This window comes from Capricornis sumatraensis, chromosome 1 (genome assembly GCF_032405125.1).
Source record: "Capricornis sumatraensis isolate serow.1 chromosome 1, serow.2, whole genome shotgun sequence".
In the NCBI taxonomy this organism is placed as follows: domain Eukaryota; kingdom Metazoa; phylum Chordata; class Mammalia; order Artiodactyla; family Bovidae; genus Capricornis; species Capricornis sumatraensis.
The window spans coordinates 116,654,948-116,676,224 of NC_091069.1; the positions used below are offsets into that span (position 1 = coordinate 116,654,948).

Below are 21,277 nucleotides of genomic sequence, written 5' to 3' on the forward strand. Positions count from 1 at the left end.
ACTCCCCTTTCCCTGCCCCTGCACCATCCCTCTCCCGACCCAGCTTTCTCCCTCCTACTGCTCCGGGGCCCGGGCGGTCGGAGGCCCGGGAAGGCGCGTGCGGGGGAGACGGGGGAGACGGGGGAGCCGCAGGAGCCGCACCTGTGGGCGCCTCGGGGGCGCGGGCCCCTCCCGGCCGAGCGGGCGCAGCTCCCCGGCGGCTCCGCTAGAGGTCTCTCTCGGGTGCCGAGCGGGGTGGGCCGGATCAGCTGACTCGCCGGGCTCCGAGCCCCGCCGCCGCGCCGCCGCTCCGTCAGTTTCCTCGGCAGCGGTAGGAGAGCGAGCACCCGGAGCAGCAGAGCGCGGGGCCACCGGAGACGGCGGCGGCGGCGGCGACACAGGCAGAGCACGGGCGCGGCGGATCCTCCTCGCACGGCAGCTCGCTCGGTGCCCCGCGCAGGGTCGCAATGCTGCCCGCCTTGGCACTGGTCCTGCTGGCCGCCTGGACGGCTCGGGCGCTGGAGGTGAGTGCCGCGCCTCGGAATGGGGTGACGGTGGAGGGAGGTGGAGGATGGAGGGGACCGGCTCCCTCTTTCATCCAGAGAAGCGGGGCGGTTGTTGGGGGGAGCGATCGAGGGGCCCCGCTCTCGGCTCTGCGCCCTACGCCCCCGCTTGCGGGCGCCCTGCGCATCTCTTCCTCCGGCCCAGCCCTGCCCCGGGGACCCACGCTCCGGCCGGCGCAGAGAGATCCGGCGAGGCGTCGGGCCCCGGGGTCCGCGCCAGTCTCGGTGGGCGCGAGTCGAGGAGGAGGCTCTCTTAGGCTCAGATCCTGATTCACTCCTTCCTCGGGGCCGGGGCCCGGGGGAGGCAAGAGACATACTGATGGGAGATGGGGCGGTGGGGGCCGAGAGAACACGTGGGGAAAACCGAAAACGCAGGAGTCCCTGTATTCTGTCCCCAGCTCTTAATCGCTGCCCTTTCCTTTCTCTCGGGCCCGGGGGAGGAGGAGTCGGGACGGCTCGGGGAGGCTGGGCACCCCCCACCCCACCCTTTCGTTTCCCTTGGCCTTTTCCGCCCTGTTTCACCTTCCTTTCCCATCCCCACCACCCCTTCCTCGCCAGACCTCTTCCTCCGTCCTCATAGCGGAGGCTCCCGAGGGCGACCCCAAGGAGGGTCGCGCACCACCCTCCGCGGGCAAACTTTGTGCCTCTCGGCGTCTCCCTTTTGTGTTAAGTTGCGAGAGATGGGAGGGGTCGGAGACCCACAACCACCTCGCACCTTCCCCAAGCCTAGACATCCAGGGCGTTCGCGCGCACCCTCGGATTCACCCGGAGAGGGAGAAGGTCCCCGGGAACAAAAGCCGCGACACCCCGCCTTCGCCAGCCCCGGGGCGCGGTGGTCTGGGCGCCACCCGAGCGTCCTGCCTGACTCCCTTCCCCGCGCTGCGAGTCCGTCCCCGCGGGGGCTGGGGCGCTGCTGGGGGACGCGCTGGCGGCGTCTCGGAACCCCTCATCTTCCCCTCCTTACCCCCGTCACCTCCGAGGCTGGCTCATTCTTTTCTCGGTTGCAAAGTCCTTGAGGGAAAAATAGGCGGAGAGTGCGGCGTGCGTCTGGAAAGGGCACGGGCGGGTGGCGGGGCTGCACGAGTTCTCCCCTCCTGTGCATCAAAGAAGGCGTTTGTCGGATCGAGGCGCGGCCACTTTCCTGGCAGCGCTGGATACTGTGATTTAGCTCCCCGCGGGGGGCGCGGGCTGCTGGGGAGGGTCCTCGGGGTCATTTTTTTTTTAGGGTGCACATAAAAGGCTGGAAATTGAGCGAAGATTAAGACGGAGAAGATGGCGCCTCTGCAGTGCAGCAAAGAAAAGCTGTGGAGGCTGCAGCCTGGGAAATCCACCCACCACTAGGTGTATATAACAAGTCTGCCCCATTCATCCAACTCTCCCAACGTTCAGCTGACGCCTGTGCCAAATCACCGTTTTCCTTTTTATCTGAAGATGCTTATAAGTTGTTTGCTTGACAGCTGGGGCAAAAAAAGGTCGTAATTTTGCATCGTTTGGGTTCCCATTAGGTATTTTACCATTCGTCACCTCCCTTCCCCGTTTTTACCCCCAACTTTTCCCCTTCCTTGTGGTAATTTTCCCAAAAAAACAATTTCGTTTTCCTGTAATTCCACTGAGACTGTATGACTCTCACACCGGGACAGCGTTTTAGTCCCTAATTTACAAGGTCATTGAACTTTTTCCTCTTCTTTTTCCTACCAGTGGCTCAAGAATCACCTCGGGGCTCGTTAAGGCAGATTGTTTTAAGAGTTGGAGAATTTGGTTATTCTGTTTTAAAAAATGCATTTAATTAAGGGAGCTAGGCTTTTTTCAGTACTTAAAATTTACTCCTACAATTATTTGTTTTCTTATTGTCTTATTACATGTTGAAAGACACAAATTAAGTAATTAAAAGCTTTTATAGTTGAAACTTTTGTCAAAAAGTAGATGTTTACATTTTTTGAGCAGTATATTTTTCTGTGTGAAAGAGGCAAATATGATTCAGATTTCTTTTTCAGCCTGTTTGCAGTTTTTGCTCTTCCATCTGTTTGGACATTTTCACTGGTTACTGTCACCTCCTTCAAAGGGTGGAGGTGAGATGCATGTTAATTCATTTTGCAAGGCGTTAAGGTAGGCAGTTCACTCTGATGAGGTTTGAGGGGATTTCTGGAACTCAGTCACTGTCCGTTGAAAAGATGTTAATTATAACTTGACTGTCTTTTGTAGGGCTTAGAAAATAGGTCTGCTGCAGGTGACTTGAGACAAGAAATGAATAAGGGCAATGATCACAGGGTGCTCGGCCTCTGGGAAAAGCATCATTTTACCTGAGCTGATGATTTTCCCTGGTACAGTGACAGAGTATGAGTTAAAAAGGCCCTGACATTTATTTAAACTGGCTTCCTCTTAAATTTTATTTTCCAGTATTGTGGGGTTTAACCTAATTCACAAGTATCTGCTTTGATTGTGGTGCTAATTAGAGAGTATAGATACCTACTCACACTGGTCAGAACAGCCCTAATGGTGGATGCCTGGGCTCACAATTGGGAAGCTCAGATTCGATGGTGAGCTATAAGGAGTCACCATTTCTGGCTGACCAGTGGGAAGCCATGATAACCGTAGGGCACCCAAGCGGCTGTCTTGTCACCCTGTTGAGCAGAGGTGCCTGATGGGCACTTGGGAGGCCATTAGTACTGCAGAGAAGTACTCCAGACAGAATAATGATCCCTGGTTCTGACTGCGGAAATAAAGAGAAACATATGACTAAATAGATCACAAGGTTAAATTAGGAATGACTGAAAAGAAAGGATGAGGTCCACTGACTGTTGGTTTGAAGGAAAACAGGACAGACTCACATAGAGAACAGACGTGATTGCAAAGGGGTAAGGGGAAGGCGGGGGTTGGATTGGGAGTTTGGGACTGGCAGATGCAACCTCTTATATATAGAATAGATAATTAACAGGTCCTACTGTGTAGCACAGGGAATTATGTTCAATACCTTGTAATAAACCATATGGAAAAGAAAAAAATAAAAATGTAGAGGTAATCCTCATGAAAAAGGCTTTCTCCCTTTTGCTAGAGGGCCTCTATTTTATGTTTATGGTGTACTAGAGACTTCTGTGCAGATATTTTTATGAAGATGAAGGTGTCAGTCATTCTTGAAATAAGCAGAGCTATTACGTACCTTTCCTGTGGCTGTTAAACTACCATTGAAGAGTATGGTAAAATTCAATAGAAATCTACTGTCTCTTTCTGCACATTTGATCTAGGTGGGGAGATGTATTACTTTAAGAGACTTAGAAAGCATCTTCGATTACTATACTTCTCTAATCTCTGCCTGGTTGTATCAGTTACAAATGCAAAGGTAAACCTTACACATGTACTTTATAAATAAAGCTCTAGGATGTAAGGTTTACTTTGACTTGCATACTGTATTCTCCTGTTCCCAGGAAGTTTGCAGAGTAAATAAGACAGGCACATGATTATAAAAGAAAACAGAAAATGTTAAGTACCAAGAGGAAAGTGCTGATTAAGTGGTATACTGAGTAAAAGTATTAACAGTATAAACATCTGTATATAAGGAATAAAGGAACCATGGGATGAGATAATCCTCGAGAATTTCCTGATGATTCCTTTCCAGCTAGATTTGTATCTTAGGTTTGGGGAAGGGAGTTTAAGTCTTTGCATTTATAGTATCTGTTTACACACCTCTCTCCCGAACACATACCCCTGAGGATATGGGCAGAGCCATTGTGGGATTTGATTTTCCTTGTGTCCCTATTTATTCATTAGGGCCATTTTAAGTTGAGTCCCTTGGGGCCAAACTCTGGACTATAGCTCTGGAGATAGCCTGGTGAACAAAAACCGTCACTTGCTTCAGGAAGCTTGCAGTCTAGTGGGAAAGACAGAGGATAAACAAATCATCCTACATGTGTGCTCATGAACTGTGACAGATGGGACAGATGGCAAAGGTGTAGGATACACCCTGGAGAGGAGTGCCTGCTCAGATGCTAAATCATGTCCGACTCTTTGCCACCTCGTGGACTGTAGCACACCAGGCTCCTCTTTCCAGGGGATTTCCCAGGCAAGAGTACTGCAGTGGGTTGCCATCTCCTTCTCCCTGGGATCTTCCTGACCCAGGGATCGAACGCAGGTCTCCTGCCATGGCAGGCAGATTCTTTACCTACCCCTGAGCCACCAGGGAGGCCCGGGAGAGGAATAGGGAATTCCAAATAAGGATTGAGGGGCCAAGAGCTCTGATGCAGCATCTTCATTAGAACCTTGACAGAAGAAGTGGGTACCCAATGAACAAACTGATTCACTGGGCAGCAGCAAGGAACATGGGGAAAATAAAATGTTTCTTTTGTTTTTTGATTCTTTTCCTGGTTCTTTTCTACCTTCATGTTCCACTTGACTATGAAATGGTTTTCTTTTCATAGTAGGACCTCACATGCTTGTGGAAGTATTCCTCCATACATTCTTCCATATGGATGGAGTGGGAATTGATACTCACACCATCTTCTGCAAATCCTCGGGGATGCTGTCACCCTGTGGCTTAATGGTTCGTATCCAGATACACCCTCCTCAGTGGCTGGAGGAAGATAGGCTGGCAGGCAGAGACGGCCAAAGAGATGGAATGACTAGAGCCCCCGTCCTCCTGAATGAGTAGCAAGCTTAAGCCAGAAAATGTATATTTCTTCATTCTCCTTGTATTTGTTAGTAAAAGGAAAGCAAATAGTACCTGAACCCTCAAACTGAATTTGGAAATGAAAACCAGGATGAAGGGGAAAATGTTATGTAACTGTTTCTTCAATTTAATGTGGATGCTTTAAGAAACAGCCATTTCAGTGAAGACCCTGACGTTTTCCTTTGAAAAAAGATCTCTTTGAAAAAAGGTTAAAGGTGAATAGATATGCTTACTGTTACCTTTTTAGAAGTAGACATGCACGATAAACTGGATTTGAATGGACTGCTCTAGGAATAAAGTAATTCATTAGGAAAGAAAAAAAAACCCAGCCTGGATGTGTTTATGAAGTAATAGATCTGTGAAAAGGGGATGTTGAATAGTTAGAATGGGGTACAGAGGATTCAGTTTCATGTATGTATTCTTAGCTGAGATGGGAAATAAGAGGCTCTTTTACTTAGACTTATTTTGTGTGGCTACATTTGGAAGAAGCATGAAATACAGATTTAGCTTGAGCATTTCTAGGATTATAGTATTTTATGGAAGAAGATAGTGGTTGAAATGAACAAAATGAGAGGCTTTTAAAAGCCAGCTCTATGGAAAGTACTGTAATCGTTCCTGCATTTATAGCCTTGATTTTGATAACCAATAGAATGTCAGGTCAGAAACCTAGTCGTGGAATTTTTCATGTTTCCTAGGAAGGCAGCATTCCACATTGGTCAGGCTATTGACTGTGAGCTAACTCATACTTCAGTTTGTTCCTCTGCAAAATGGGGATAATATTTATGGTTGTTGAAGATTGAGTTAATATGTATGTAAAATGCTTGAAACAGTGAAAGCGTTAATATATAAAGAGTTAATATATAACAAGATGGCATCTTATAAGCCCATGTTAGTTACAATTACTGTTTATGATGATGATGATGTAAAATCCTATACATTGTTGAAAGTTAAAATTTATATGATGTTTCACCTACTGACCAATGCACTTACCAACCAGTTAAGACTGTATAGGAACTTGGCAATTTGTTCATGAGAAGAATGAATTAATTTGATTTAAATTTTAAAAAAGACATTGGAGATAAAATTTGTATCACAAATAAAATTAAAACATACACAAATATTAAATATTCATATTTATTTTGTATTTTAGTTGGCTTCTTTGAAAAGCCCTAAAACAATTCATGCTTATAGAAAAACTTGAACAGTACAGAAATATGTAAAAAACATAAGCAGTTGTTACACAAATGAGTAAGACCTACTTTAAATATGTGCACCCTGGCAGCTAGCTACACATGTCTAAAACTGAGCAAGTTTATATTCTGGCTTGATTATTAACTCAGCTATTGACTGTCAGCTGTGTGCAGAGAGCTTTGAATAACTTGGTTTAATTCTCAGTATAACCTTCCCTAGAAAATGAATAAACCAGTTTGGCCAAGGAAGATATCAGATGCCAGCAAAAGAATTTTGGTCCTACCTAGATTGGAAGCTTTAAATAATTTTCACCAGAGGACAAGGAAACCTGAAAGCAAGACTGCCTGAGAAGGCAACACTTTTGGAAGAAACCAACTTTCAAAATAAAATGAATTATGTTAATAGCTCTCTCTCGCAATCACTTGGTCTTTTCCAACTCTTTGTGACCTCATGGACTGTAGCCCACCAGGCTCCCTGGTCCATGGGATTCTCCTGGCAAGAAGAGTGAAGTGGGTAGACGTTTCCTTCTCCAGGGGATCTTCCCGACCCAGGAGTCAAACCTGGGTCTCCTGCAGTGCCAGCAGATTCTTTACCTTCTGAGCCACCAGGGAAGCCCATATTAATAGCTGCTGCTGCTAAGTCGCTTCAGTCGTGTCCAACTCTGTGCGACCCCATAGACGGCAGCCCACCAGGCTCTCCCATCCCTGGGATTTTCCAGGCAAGAACACTGGAGTGGGTTGCCATTTCCTTCTCCAATGCGTGAAAGTGAAAAGTGAAAGTGAAGTCGCTCAGTCGTGTCCAACTCTTGGCGACCCCATAGACTGCAGCCTACCAGGCTCCTCGGTCCATGGGATTTTCCAGGCAAGAGTACTGGAGTGGGGTGCCATTGCCTTCTCTGATATTAATAGCTAGATGATGATAAATTCTATAGAGATCTACTATAAAATTTAGTAGTGACCTACTGCTTAATTAAAAGCATACTTCTTAAATCAGCACATTCTGCTCATTATAAAAGGTTTGCAATCCCAGTTTCAAAATTAGGCTGAAGATATTTAAGGATACCCCAAATTGGTGATACTGTGGTTAGGGTATGATCAACGTATTGAAGAATCAATAAGTGAAGTCCAAATGAGTTTATATATATATATTTTTTTGTCACTACAATTTATGTATTTCATTTATGACTGCCCTGCTGGATCAAAAAAGTGGGTTCAAATAGGAAGATGCAGTTATTGTAGCTATGTTTGAAATCAGCATGCTTCTCAAGAGCAGATACAGTAAGGAATGAAAGTACCACAACCACATATGCAGGGTCTGTGAGCAGGGAGAGAGAATAAGCAAGATGAACTTTTCAGAAAAGGGAAAAGAACAACAAACCTATTTTATAGATGAGCAAATCGTAGAACTCTTTAGGTCTTCTTAGTGATGAACCCCGGTGTTTGTATCTTCTCATTTCCGTGTGGTCTTTCTCTCACGATTTATTTTTTCTTCTCTAGTTGAGGTGGCATTTAGCTGAGAAATCTGAGCAAGAAAAAAAATTTTTTAGTGATTTATTTTATTGATATGAAATTGTTCTTTGCTTGAGTCTCTTTCATGGAGAATCTAATACTATGTTCCTATGTTTTCATTTTGCTTCCATAGAAATCTACATTGTATCTCCACTAAAGAATGTTTAAGGTACCTTTGGTGATCAGGACTGGTAAATTACTTTTCATCCTTGCTTCCCTGGTGGCTCAGCTGGTGAAGAATGCACCTGCAATGCAGGAGGCCCTGGTTTGATTCCTGAGTGGGGAAAATCCCCCAGAGGAGGGCATGGCAACCTACTCCAGTATTCTTGGGAAGGATGTTTATAAGAATAAGAAATCTATACTCTATCAAGAAAAGTCATTTGCATGAAGTGAAGAAAATGCGTTGTTACTCTTGGTGATTTGTTAAATTTCAAAGCTTTAAAGATATATTTTGACCCCAGAGTGACATTTTATGGGAGTACAGACAAGAGGTTACCCTTGCTATGCATTTGTCTACTTTAGGCCTGACCTCTTACCCCCAAGTGACCACTGACTCATTTGTTGTTTCTCCTGTCTGCGTATGACTGGGTTACAATAAAATTAACAGGACAATGTAGTTTTTGTTTTAGTCAAAAATGAAGAAAATAGTAGTCTTGGTTGAGGTTTGGTTAGTCTAAAAAAGGACTTTTTGTGTTTGTTCTTATCATTGGACAGCTTTTCAAAAGCACAATTATTGTTTTGTTTTGTAATGGAATTAATAGGCACACATGATAAAGATAGATAACTGCCATTGTAAACATTGATTTTTTTCATCTTTCAACAAAAATTCTTTTTATCTACTTTGGAGGTTGAGCCTTTAAAACTGCTGCAAACTTATTGAAATCTTTGCTTAATTTTTCAGTGACTAACATAAAAACTTATCATAGGAAAAGCTATATTTGAGAGCTAATATTTCTCATGCTGATGCTCTTAATTTCTTGTTTTTTTTTTTAGGCAAATAGTTTTGTCATTGCAGTGTATTGGTTTGAAGATGTAAGTGATGAGTTTTTAAGAGACTTCCACAGAAACTTGCATATATGTAGACTAATCATTCTAGGAATAATTTATTCTGATACATATTAGATGAATGAGCAACTTAAAATCAGATTTTATAGAGAAGTTACTAGTGTGTTTCATACATTGAAACTTAGGTTTTTATGAGCACAGCCAGAAAAGGAAAATTCACTCCTTCATTTAACCAGTGTTTTTGAGGTCCCTCCCCTCATGGGAGTTTACAGTATAATGAGGGGTAGACAGAATAAATAGCAATGGAAGAATAAAAAGTAGTAGAAAACTTGGAAAAAATTAAGTTGGGCAAGGATATCATCAGTGAATGCGGGGTGGAAATCTGCCATGAATGTGATACTTTATATGGTATTATCAGGAAAGTTCTCTGACCCAAATGTAAACTTAGATATCTGGAGGAAAGAACTATTTATTCACTTTGGTGTAAAACCATAACCAGGAACAAGGGTGTACTTTGGTGGTTAGATATTAAAAGTAAAATAGAGGGGCAGAGAAGTTAACATTAAACTTGATCACAGACTATTTCCTGTAATTTGTTTCATAGCTCACTGCAGTGCCTTACATTTAGTATTTACTAAACACTTGACAAATTTTCTAAATGAAGACTCTGGGAATTTTATACTGTAGTGATAATTATGTTTGATTCTTGAAAGCTAGCTTTTCTTATGTTTAAAAAAGTTGTGAATGACACCTAACTACAAGTCTAACCAAAAAAATTAAGCCTCTTAAATAAGATTTACTCTTTCAGTCTTTCTAAAACATTTTATTGTGAAAAGGATATGAAATGCTGTCAGTAACTTCATTTGCAACTCTTTATTTCAGACATTCAGTTGACCCCAAAAAAAAAAAAAATGCCTTGTTCCTGAAATATTTCATCAGTCCTCTGATTGATTGGGACATTTTCAGCTGAAGGTGCTTAGAAATGATTTTCTTTGATCAAGATAGTGAAATTTAGAGAGAAGACATTGTGTATTGGAGTGAAATTGAGCGGCCATCAAAATGAAAATTTCATTATAATTTGGCTTTTTGCAGTTTGCTTCTTTTTTTTTTTTGCCATTTTACTGCTAATACTTGCCTTTTACATTAGTGTGAACTAGGATCAAAATTGGTTCTTTAAGAAAAAAATTGAAATTCTGTTATTTCTACTCTCAAGGAATTGTGCTTTTCAAGTTCAAGGGCTTGAAGCCATCCCACTATATGCTACTAACTTGACAGGCGCTGAAAATCTAATTGAGGTCATTATGATTAACTTTGTGTTTTACCAGGGTTTTCTCAGGGTGGTTTTTAATGTTTTGTGTCAAGTGTTAAATCCTCTTACACCACGGAATCCAGAAAATTTCAATCCAATAAAAGTGAACTAAAATTTAAAACCCTGTAGTTGTTTTGTGCAGGGTGGGTTCTTGGCTAATTGATAAGATGATTGAACAAGAAGGCAGCTTGTGTATTTCTGTTGGTGTGAGGAATTGTGAATTGCTCCAGTTTCAAGAGTTGTTTTGTGACAAAATTGTAATTCTGGAATCACTGCATACTTGTTCAGTGAAGTATGCGAGGAGGGAATTCTCAGAGGGTGACCATGTGATTAGATGGCTCAAACAGTAGAAGCAAAAGCTACCTTGAGGTAGTGCAAGTTCCTGGAACTTGAAAGTGAAAGTGAAGTCGCTCAGTCGTGTCCGACTCTTTGCGACCCAGTGGGCTGTAGCCCACCAGGCTCCTCCATCCATGGGATTCTCCAGGCAAGAATACTGGAGTGGGTTACCATTCCCTTCTCCAGGGGATCTTCCTGACCCAGGGATCGAACCCAGGTCCCCCGCACTGTGGGCAGATTCTTTAACCTCTGAGACACCAGGGAAGCCCTCCTGGAACTTGGGACTGAGTTATTAGTCAACAGGGCCATTCCAGACATCCTGGACAAAGATAATGAATAGGGAGGACTCTTAAATAAACAATGTAGGAAGCAGACCCACCCAGTTTCCAAGAAATTCCTTTCCTTGTCTGTATTTGCCATTTGAACATTTCACTTCACTTTCATGAGCCTGGACAAAGGTCAAATTTGTATCTTTGTGAATTTTCTGGGTGGTGCTGTAAAAGGATACAGATGGGAAGTATTCAGCTTCTTGAGAGTATTTCTTGTGTGTGTGTGTTCTTAGTTGTATTTATTGACTTCATAAATAGCCAATGAAGAGAAAAATATTTTAGCTTAAGTTTGTTTTTCTTTTCCTGGAGAAGAAAAAGACTCAGGGTTTATTGCCATTGTTAAATTGTTTATGCTTTTTAAGAAAACTTAAAACGTAACCTCTGTTGCTGATTTGCTTATTCATCTTAGAAATGTAACGTGAAATGCTGACCCGGACCGGTGCATTGATTCTTGTTAGCAGATGAGGGGAAAGTTTAATGCAGGATGTTTTGTCTCTATTTCAGATTTTCTTAGGGCATTTGTGATTGACTTCTGGGCTTCATTGTTAGCTCAGCTGGTAAAGAATCCGCCTGCAATGCAGGAGACCCTGGTTCGATTCCTGGGTTGGGAAGATCCGCTGGAGAAGGAAAGGGCTACCCACTCCAGTATTCTGGCCTGGAGAATTCCATGCACTACAGTCCATGGGGTCGCAAAAGAGTCTGACACGACTGAGCAAACTTTCACTTCACCTTCAGACATTCTGGGGCTTCTGAGTTGGTGCAGTGGTAAAGAATCTACCGGCCAGTGCCATTTTCAGTGACAGCTAAGTGGTGAGGTATTTTGTTCTGTTTTTTAAAGTATGCCTGATATGGACATGGGCTTAACAGGTGGTGCTAGTGGAAAAGAACCTGCCTGCCAATGCAGGAGACTGCAGAGATGCAGGTTTGATCCCTGTATGGGGAAGATCCCCTGGAGGAGGAAATGGCAACCCACTCCGGTATTCTTGCCTGGAAAATTCCATGGACAAGGGTGCTTGGTGGACTATAGTCCGTGGAGTCACAAAGAGTCAGACACAACTGAGTGCGCGCGCACGCACACACACACACACACACACACACACACACACAGAGCAGGCATTTTACCAGCACTTCAAGGTTTATTTAAATCGCATCCTAATAGTTGTACATGGTTCTGTCTTAAGGAAATGTCTAAAATATCCTGGTTTCTCAAAAACTACTCTAGGTTTTATTTTCTGCATTATTTCTTTCTGAACCCTTGGTTTTCTTTAAGTAATCGAAATCTTAGTTCAATTTGATCATCCTAAATCTTGGTTTTCCTTTTATTTTTGGAGTGTCTAGCAAAGAAAATATTTTGTCTCATCACTTCAAGAGACTGCCTTCTGAAATACAGTTGACAATTTGTAGTATCTGAAACAGTTGTTGATTAATCATGAGAATCAGAAAGAGGAGCCAGTATGTGTTTGAACATAAATCTCCCATCACCCTTGAAATTGTACTTTTTTCCCCCATAAAAAGAGTGAGTGATAATTTATACCATGAAAGTTTGAAAATTTGTGTGAACTCTATTAGCTGGAATTTGAAAATTAAGAAAGTCTTGTTTTTTAAATTTCTGAATAGTTTTATAATGGTCACATAGTTTATCTAAGTTGAGAGACTTTATTTTAAAACTTTATTATTTATTATTTAAAATTTCCTCAACAGATATATTTTATTCTGAAATGTGTTCTGCTTTCATATATCTACAAATATTGTACTTAATTACTGGCCATGGTTTAAGCCCAGTCTGAAAAGCTTGTGCCTTTATTTGGCTCTGGATTTCAGAGTTAGAGACTGTTGCTTGCTTTTAAACAATTGATAGTTGATTTTGTAGGCAGTTAGATGGATACTTTTGTTTCAGTTCAGTTCAGTTCAGTTCATTCTCTCAGTCCAATCTCTCAGTCTTGTCCAACTCTTTGCAGCACACCAGGCCTCCCTGTCCATCACCAACTTCCAGGGTTTACTCAAACTCAAGTCCATCGAGTCGGTGATGCCATCCAATCATCTCATCCTCTGTTGTCCCCTTCTCCTCCCACCTTCAATCTTGCCCAGCATCAGGGTCTTTCCAGTGAGTCAGTTCTTCCCATCAGGTGCCCAAAGTTTTGGAGTTTCAGCTTCAACATCAGTCCTTCCAATGAATATTCAGGACTGATTTCCTTTAGGATTGACTTGGATCTGCTTGCAGTCCAAGGGACTCTTAAGAGTCTTCTTCAACACCACAGTTCAAAAGCATCAATTCTTTGGCTCTCAGCTTTCTTTATAGTCTACCTCTCACATCCATACATGACTACTGGAAAAACCATAGCTTTGACTAGACGGACCTTTGTTGGCAAAGTAATGACTGTGATTTTTAATATGCTGTCTAGGTTGGTCGTAATTTTTCTTCTAAGAAGCAAGTGTCTTTTAATTTCATGGCTGCAGTCATCATCTGCAGTGATTTTGGAGCCCCCCCCCCCCCCCAAATAAAGTCTGTCACTGTTTACATTGTTTCCCCATCTGTTTGCCATGAAGTGATGAAACCAGATGCCATGATCTTAGTTTTTGGAATGTTGAGTTTTAAGCCAACTTTTTCACTCTCCTCTTTCCCTTTCATCTTTAGTCCTTCTTCACTTTCTGCCATAAGGGTGGTGTCATCTGCATATCTGAGTTTATTGATATTTCTCCTTGCAATCTTGATTCCAGCTTGTGCTTTCTCCATCCTGGCATTTCTCATGATATACTCTGCACAGAAGTTAAATAAGCAGGGTGACAATATACAGCCTTGACATACTCCTTTCCCGATTTGGAACCAGTCTGTTGTTCCATGACCAGTTCTAACTGTTGCTTTCTGACCTGCATACAGGCTTCTCAAGAGGCAGGTTAGGTGGTCTGGTATTCCCATCTCTTTAAAATCTCTTAGTTGCAAAAGTCCAAGAAAATTTTCTGAGAATATTCATTCTTGACTTACTCGAGTCTTACAAATATTTTATTGGTTGGTTCACAGTCTGCTGTATTGCTAAGTAAACAAACTCTCTAGAAATGATCTCTGCTTCTTTGATCATTTAGAATACATTAATTGATACAGATTGCAAAAATCAGTGAAAAGTTTCTAGTTAGCTATCAGTGAAACAGGCTTCACCCATGCAAGGTTATTTTAATTGTTCCTATTAAATTTGAATATGATTTTAAAAAGAAGATGGTGATCATCTTTATGAGGGAAACTCAATTATTACTTTAAATTTATATTCAGTTCAAAGGAAATGGAAAACAGTTGTGCCTCTGTGAAAACACATCCATTTAAGATTATGCTTCAGTCCTATAATCCTACAGCTGATAATTAAGATTTAGCCTTAGAGTAAATGAAGTGGTATTGGTTATTTTCAGGCCCAATATTGTTTGCTATTGATTCATTGTTGGTGAGTAGAATAAGAAAACAATAGCAAAACTTTAAAACAGAGGTTTGTAAATATTATCTGGAAATGATAGGCCCCAGGTCCTAATAGTGAAGAACCAGGGAATGGCAACTTCCATTCAGATACCTTCCTGATGTCATTTCATCTCAAAATTCCTCTGGCCCTCCCTTACTGCCAGGCCTAACTCCAAAACAAAGCAGTTCAATAAAAGTATAATGGGACCACAGGTGTAATTTAAAGTGTTCTAGTGTCCACCTCAAAGACAAAAGAAACTGGCAGAAGTAGTGCGTAACACTGAAAGAAAGTGAAAGTCGCTCAGTCGTGTCCAGCTCTTTGCAGTCCCATGGACTATACAGTCCATGGAATTCTCCAGGCCAGAATACTGGAGTGGGTAGCCTTTCCCTTCTCCAGGGAATCTTCCCAACCCAGGGATGGAACCCAGGTCTCCCACATTACAGGCAGATTCTTTACCAGGTGAGCCACAAGGGAAGCCCAAATTAGTGTATTGTACCTAATAAATATAAAATATCTTTTCAATATATGGTCACTATAAAAATTATTCATGAAATATATTACACTCTTTTTTCATTTTATGTCTTCAAAATTTTACCCATAGAATATAGTTTAAGTCTGACCAGCCATATTTCATGCAGTCGGTAGCCGCATTGGCCGGTGGCTGCCATATTGGACAGTGCAGCTGTAGAAGGGCCAACTCAATTTATGACTGTCTAGGAAAAGAATCAGGTTTTGGTGCAGATAGTATCCATAGGACCTCCTTTCTATTCCCCCTTGTTAGATGAAGAAACTGGGATCTGATGATGCTGAGTTGTCTGATAATCGCTTGAAAATTATGGGTCTGAGCCCTAATCCCTGTCCTGTGGTTTCTAATCTTTCTTCATCATGCTGTTTCTTCTTTCTTCTTTTCTGTGTTGCTGCTGCTAAGTCACTTCAGTCATGTCCGACTCTGTGCGACCCCAGAGACGGCAGCCCACCAGGCTCCCCTGTCCCTGGGATTCTCCAGGCAAGAACACTGGAGTGGGTTGCCATTTTCTTCTCCAATGCATGAAAGTGAAAAGTGAAAGTGAAGTCGCTCAGTCGTGTCCAACTCTTAGCGACCCCATGGACTGCAGCCCACCAGGCTCTCCATCCATGGGATTTTCCAGGCAAGAGTACTGGAGTGGGGTGCCATTGCTGTGTCCATTTGAATATGTACTCACATTTGGTGGTTGCTGTCAGTTAAATACTGAGCCAGGAGCTTTAAAAAAATCTGGCCCACTTGAGGAAGGCAAGGCTTGATCAAGACAACTGTTTGGGGGCAGGGTAAATAAAATTACCAGGCATACTGAGAACCTCTCAGTGGAATAGTAATGTGAGGTGATGCTGGGCCCAGTGCTCAGTTTTGTTTTTTTGGTGTGAGCACTGCTGGAGTACAAGTTGAGTGGACCCTTTGGGACCCAGAGCATGTGACTCAGAAGTCATTGAAATATCATCTGCCCACTGAAAGGAAAAGAGGTCAGCAAGGCATTATGTATTATGTACAGTTTGTTGTGTGTGTGAGGTCTGTTCCTGGAAACACTGGGTTAAGTTTTCTTTCTTTTTTCTTCCCTTTTTTTTGGAAAGCTGCCCATGTGTGTGCCCATAATTCCTATCCAATTATATTTGAAGTATGATGTTTTTTGACAACTTAAGCCCAGTGGCATATAAAATACTTGTTTGCCAAATGCAAGCATTCTGGAATGGTTACCGCACAGCATTGTGGGTTGGTAAAGACAGGGGATTAATGTACTTCTGGGATCATTGCTTTTAAGTATTTGTTTTACGGTATGAAGAAGCTCCATGAGTGAACTTTTAAAGTTGGAAGTCGTTTTAAAATATTTATCAGCCTGGATATAGTAGATGGTGTGAGTGCTTTAAAAAGTTTACATTTATTCAGTGATTTAGGCTTAGTGATTTTAGATGTAGTGTTAACTTGACAATTTTTCTATTTAAATCTTAAGACTTTCCGACTGTGGCTAGACTTTACCCACAAGGTGTAATTGATCTTTAAGTTAAGCATGTATTTTCTTCATATTGTGTTCAAAAATAATTGCACTTTGCAAAGGCTAATGTGTGGGACAATGCCTAGAGGATGCAGGGCTTGCAGGAATGAGCTAAAAGTATAAGGGTATCTGTATCTCCTTTGGAGGTTGACTATTTTAATTTTAATTTGTCTTTAAGCTTAAAAAGATCCACTTTTTTTTTTAAACACCAGTTTTCCGTATATTTTTTCATAATAAATATAACTAAGAGTTACAGAAGTTTAAAGCTTTAAACTGTTTGGGGGAATCATATTTTTTCAAATTATATATGTTAGAGTTTTTTGAATTAGAAAAGTATTACGATTTCATTGTAGGTTCATTGTAGGTCTTGTTCAGTCGCTCATTCATGTCTGACTCTTTGCAACCCCTTGAACTGCAGCAGGCCAGGCTTCCCTGTGCTTCACTGTCTCCCGGAGTTTGCTCAAACTCATGTCCATTGAGTCAGCAATGCTGTCTAACTGTCTCATCCTCTGCTGTCCCCTCTTCCTCTTGATCTCAGTCTTTCCCCGCATCAGGGTCTTTTCCAGTGAGTCACATCTTTGAATCAGGTGGCCAAAGTATTGAAGCTTCAGCATCAGTCAAGGTTGACTTTCCTTTAGGATAGACTGGTTAGATCTCCTTGCAGTCCAAGGGACTCTCAAGAGTCTTTTCCAGCAGCACAGTTCAAAAGCATCGATTCTTCGGCGCTTAGCCTTCTCTATGGTCCAACTCTCACATCCATACATGACTGCTGGAAAAGCCATAGCTTTGACTATACAGACCTTTGTTGGCAAAGTGATGTCTCTGCTTTTTAATGCACTGTCTAGGTTTGTTCGTCATGGCTTTTCCTCCAAGGAGCAACTGTCTTTTAATTTCATGGCTATAGTCACCATCAACAGTGATTTTTGGAGCCCAAGAAAATAAAATCTGTCACTGTTTCCACTTTTTCCTCCTCTGTTTGCCATGAAGTGATGGGACCGGATGCCGTGATCTGAGTTTTTTTGAATGTTGAATTTTAAGCCAGCTTTTTCACTCTCCTCTTTCACCCTCATCAGAAGACTCTTTAGTTCCTCTTCACTTTCTTCCATCAGAGTAGTATCATCTGCGTATCTGAGGTTGTTGATATTTTTCCCAGCAATCTTGATTCCAGCTTGTGATTCATCCAGCCTTTCATTTCGCATGATGTACTCCGCATATAAGTTATATAAGCAGAGCAACAATATACAGCCTTGACGAACTGCTTTCTCAATTTTGAACGAGTCTATTATTTCATGTCTAGTTCTGACTGCTGCTTCTTGACCTGCATACAGGTTTCTCAGGAGGCAGATGAGGTGGTCTGGCATTCTCATCTCTTTAAGAATTTTCCAACAGTTTGTTGTGATCGGCACAGTCAAAGGCTTTAGGGTAGTAAATAAAGCAAAAGTAGATGTATTTCTGGAATTCCTTTGCTTTCTCTGTGATCCGAGGGATGTTGGCAGTTTGATCTCTGGTGCTTCTGCCTTTTCTAAATCCAGCTTGTACATCTGGAAGTTATTGGTTCATGTACTGTTGAAGCCTAACTTGAAGGGTTTTGAGCATTACCCTGCTAGCATGTGAAATTGTCCAGTAGTTTGAACATTCTTTGGTATTGTCCTTCTTTGGGCCTGGAATAGAAGACCTTTTCCAGGTTCCATTGTAGGTAACCTGGAGAAAATATAAAAACATGCATAAATGCCTGTTTTATTTCATGTTTTAAAGCATTTTTCAGAGCATGCTGTAGATTGCATTTTATATCCTGCATTTTATTCCTTTATTCCTTAATCTTCTGATGTTATAAGTTCTTTGTAAATGTTATGTCTAATGGATATATGAATCTGTTTAGGGCAACAGGAGCTATGTAATTGTGGACATGTGCTTTCCTTATTTGGCATTTCCAACCCGAGGTTAGGATGAAAGTAGTGACGTAGGGAGGGAGCTTGCGCCAAATACTTGTTAATATTTTAAAGTATTTATTGAATGATCTAAATTGCTGCCCTCGAGTAGTGTTCAACACAGTGGTCCTTCAGCTGTGAATGACTTAAAGGAGAAGAGATGAGCAAGGACTGTAGAGATTAACAAGGATAAAGAAATAAAGGAAACCTGATCTTGTCATTCAAACAAGCAGTCCTCTTATTTAGTAGTTCCATGATCACTTTTGTAGAAAGAAGTTTGTAAGACGCTATTAAACCTGACAAGCAAATGTAGTCAGGGCTTGAATGTGGAAGTCAGTAAAATTGTGATTTCAGTTTCTAGAGCCCCTCATTAGGAGCGCTAATTAGGTAACGTGTTTACACACACGTAAATAAAGCTTCCTCCTTTCATCTCCTTGGTGTTCAAGTTGCTTCTGATTTTATGTGGTTAAAAAATCAGTTGGGCAAATAGGAAACATGTTTTCTGTCTGACTCTGCAGACCCCAAAATGAATATAAAAATATCTATAAAGGAATAAAAATCATGCTAATTAAAAAAAAAAAGTTGGGAAGATTTATTCCATGAAGTTCCCAAAGGTAAGAATCTTTAGCTACAAAAAAGAAGAACATTTGTCTTTAAATTTAACCATGTGTGTGGTGAGGTGCCACTTCCATAGAACCCTTCTAGGGCTGTGGAACCCATTCAGCTAGACACATATTAATCTTTGATTTTTATCTACTATTCACATCAACAATTACAGCATACTATATTTCATTTCATAGGTTTTTGGAGTAAGGATTATGTTGTTGGCTGAAATTGAATACTCTAAATAGACAATAAATAAATGTTACCCCTGCAAGCCCAAACTTGTTTTTCTTTGTTTTGTCATGTCTCCACAATTAACTGCTCTTTATTAAAATGATATATAGTCTCTCAGACCTAACTGTTTCTTTAGGGTTGTCTCTTCTTTTCTGTGAACCTCTTCTTAAACTCCGTCTCCCTCAACTCATGTAAAAATGTTAACCAAATAAAATGTGTATGCTTTTTCTCCATTAATCTGTCTTTTGTCAGTTTAATTTGCACAGACCCAGGAACTAAACCTAACAGGGTAGAGAAAAAACTGTTTTCCACTCCTACAAGTATTCAACTGTAGGAATAGTATTAATAAATGCAAAGGCTATGAGGTGTCTGAATAAGTCAATGAATTGTTACAAATATCTCATGAATTATGTCTGTATAATTCATCAGTGATGGCTCACATTCTTGAATCATTTATGAAACTAATGGTCAGTGTCTTCCATATTGAATTTACTCAGTGTTGGAGAAGAATGCATGTTTTAATCAAGAGGGATTTATGGAAGACGGTCTGTATTCTAAACATTTAAAAGAGTTCTTCGAGTATATAATAATTCATCTTTGCTTCGCTTTAAAAATTTAAGACGGGGAGAACTACTGTTCTACAGCTATTTCAGGTTTTTTGTTTTTGTTTCTAGCAAGCATTTGGCAGTCCATCATGTCACACTGTTGTGATTTATTAGTTCTGGAATAAACACCTCTATTTCTGGCATAAGTAAAAATAGATGCTTTCTTGGCTTTTGCAATCATAATAAACAATTATCTAGCTCTTTCTATGAGCCGGGCACTGTTGGAAGGGCTTCTTATGTAGTCAGCAGCTGCCCATGAGGGAGCTACTGCTAAGTTATCCCCTTTGCATGAAGTATCAGTGGGGAAGGAGCTTGGAAATGGATGAGGTTCAAGCCCTCTGCCTTCCCTGTCTGTATTCTTAACCACTTACCTCATCTGCCTCTGGCAAAATGGAGTAACAGAATTCAGCTGGTGTTTCCTCTTGGACTAGGCAGCTAGCTCCTCGAGGAAGTAGTCCAGAGTTACAGTGGCTGCTTGTTTAGAAAGGTCTCCTCTGTTCCACCTTCAGTTCCTGGCAGCATCTCCTCCCTCCAGCCTCACCGGCAGGAACTTCCGAGCCCCGCTGTCTCTACATGGTGTCTTCTCCCCTTCTACACCCTCCCCTTCCATCCCAATCCCACCTCTTCCCTTTCAACCCCAAATAAGATTGTCCAGAGTGTAGACACTGAAGTCATTCCGACCTTGGATTTGAGTCACAACTCCTTCAATAGCAGGAAAATGACTTAGCTTCCCTAAACCTAAATTTCCACATCTACAGAGTATCTATAAATAAGCTGGTCAGGAGGAAAAGCCAGTTAGGAATCAGGTACGAAGCATGGAGCCTGACCCTATAGGAAGCCCTGAAAGAATAAATGGCTCTGGTTTCCATTTGAAGTCTCCTTGTAACTTCTCCTCTTCTCGGATCTTTCACAAATATCCTTGATGGTCAAGTCAGCCCCCTTTACCCCATGATGATGCCGAGGCTGGGGAAGCGGCCCAGTGGCCCATGGCACTGCCCTGCTTAGCTTCACATTTCAGGGCTATCAGATATCTGGAAGGCTGCATGTAGTATGTCACCATTTCGTTGATAACATTTTTGACATCTGAAATCAGGAATGACCTAGTCTAACTCCTCATAAACTTGGATCACATTGTTCAAGTTGGAAGTGCTTGTGAATGCAGAAGAAAATCAACTAGGAAAGGAATGCCAAGCCTGCATGTCCGGGATGCGACTCTCTCCCCTGTCCACTTTCCTGCCCCTCCCGGTCCTGCCCCTTCCTTGGCATGTTCAGCAGTGACCCTGCACAAGTGACAGCCTTGGCTGCTGGGACCAGCTGGAGGCAGCCACAAACTTCCTGGCTGCTCGCTTCCAAAGATCTCTGTTGTTCAGTCGCTCCGTTGTGTCCGACTGTTTGCAACCCTGCGAACTGGAGCTCACGAGGCTTCCCCGTCCACTATCTCCCGGAGTTTGCTCAAACTCAGGTTCTTTGAGTCGGTGATGCCATCCAACCATCTCATCCTCTGTTGCTCCTTCTCCTCCTGCCCTGAATATTTCCCAGCACCAGGGTATTTCCAAAGAT

At 42.0% G+C, this 21,277-nt stretch overlaps 1 protein-coding gene across 6 annotated transcripts in view; it reads left to right on the top strand.

Annotated features, from left to right (window-relative positions):
• Nucleotides 1-317: 317 nt before the first annotated feature.
• The window catches only part of APP (amyloid beta precursor protein), a 312,912-nt gene continuing 291,952 nt past the window's right edge, over nt 318-21,277 (top strand). For all 6 annotated transcript variants that reach the window (XM_068970376.1, XM_068970377.1, XM_068970383.1 and 3 more), the window contains exon 1: nt 318-503. In XM_068970376.1, coding sequence (XP_068826477.1) covers nt 447-503 — 57 coding nt within the window. In that variant the 5' untranslated portion in view covers nt 318-446. The remainder of the gene's footprint in view (nt 504-21,277) is intronic.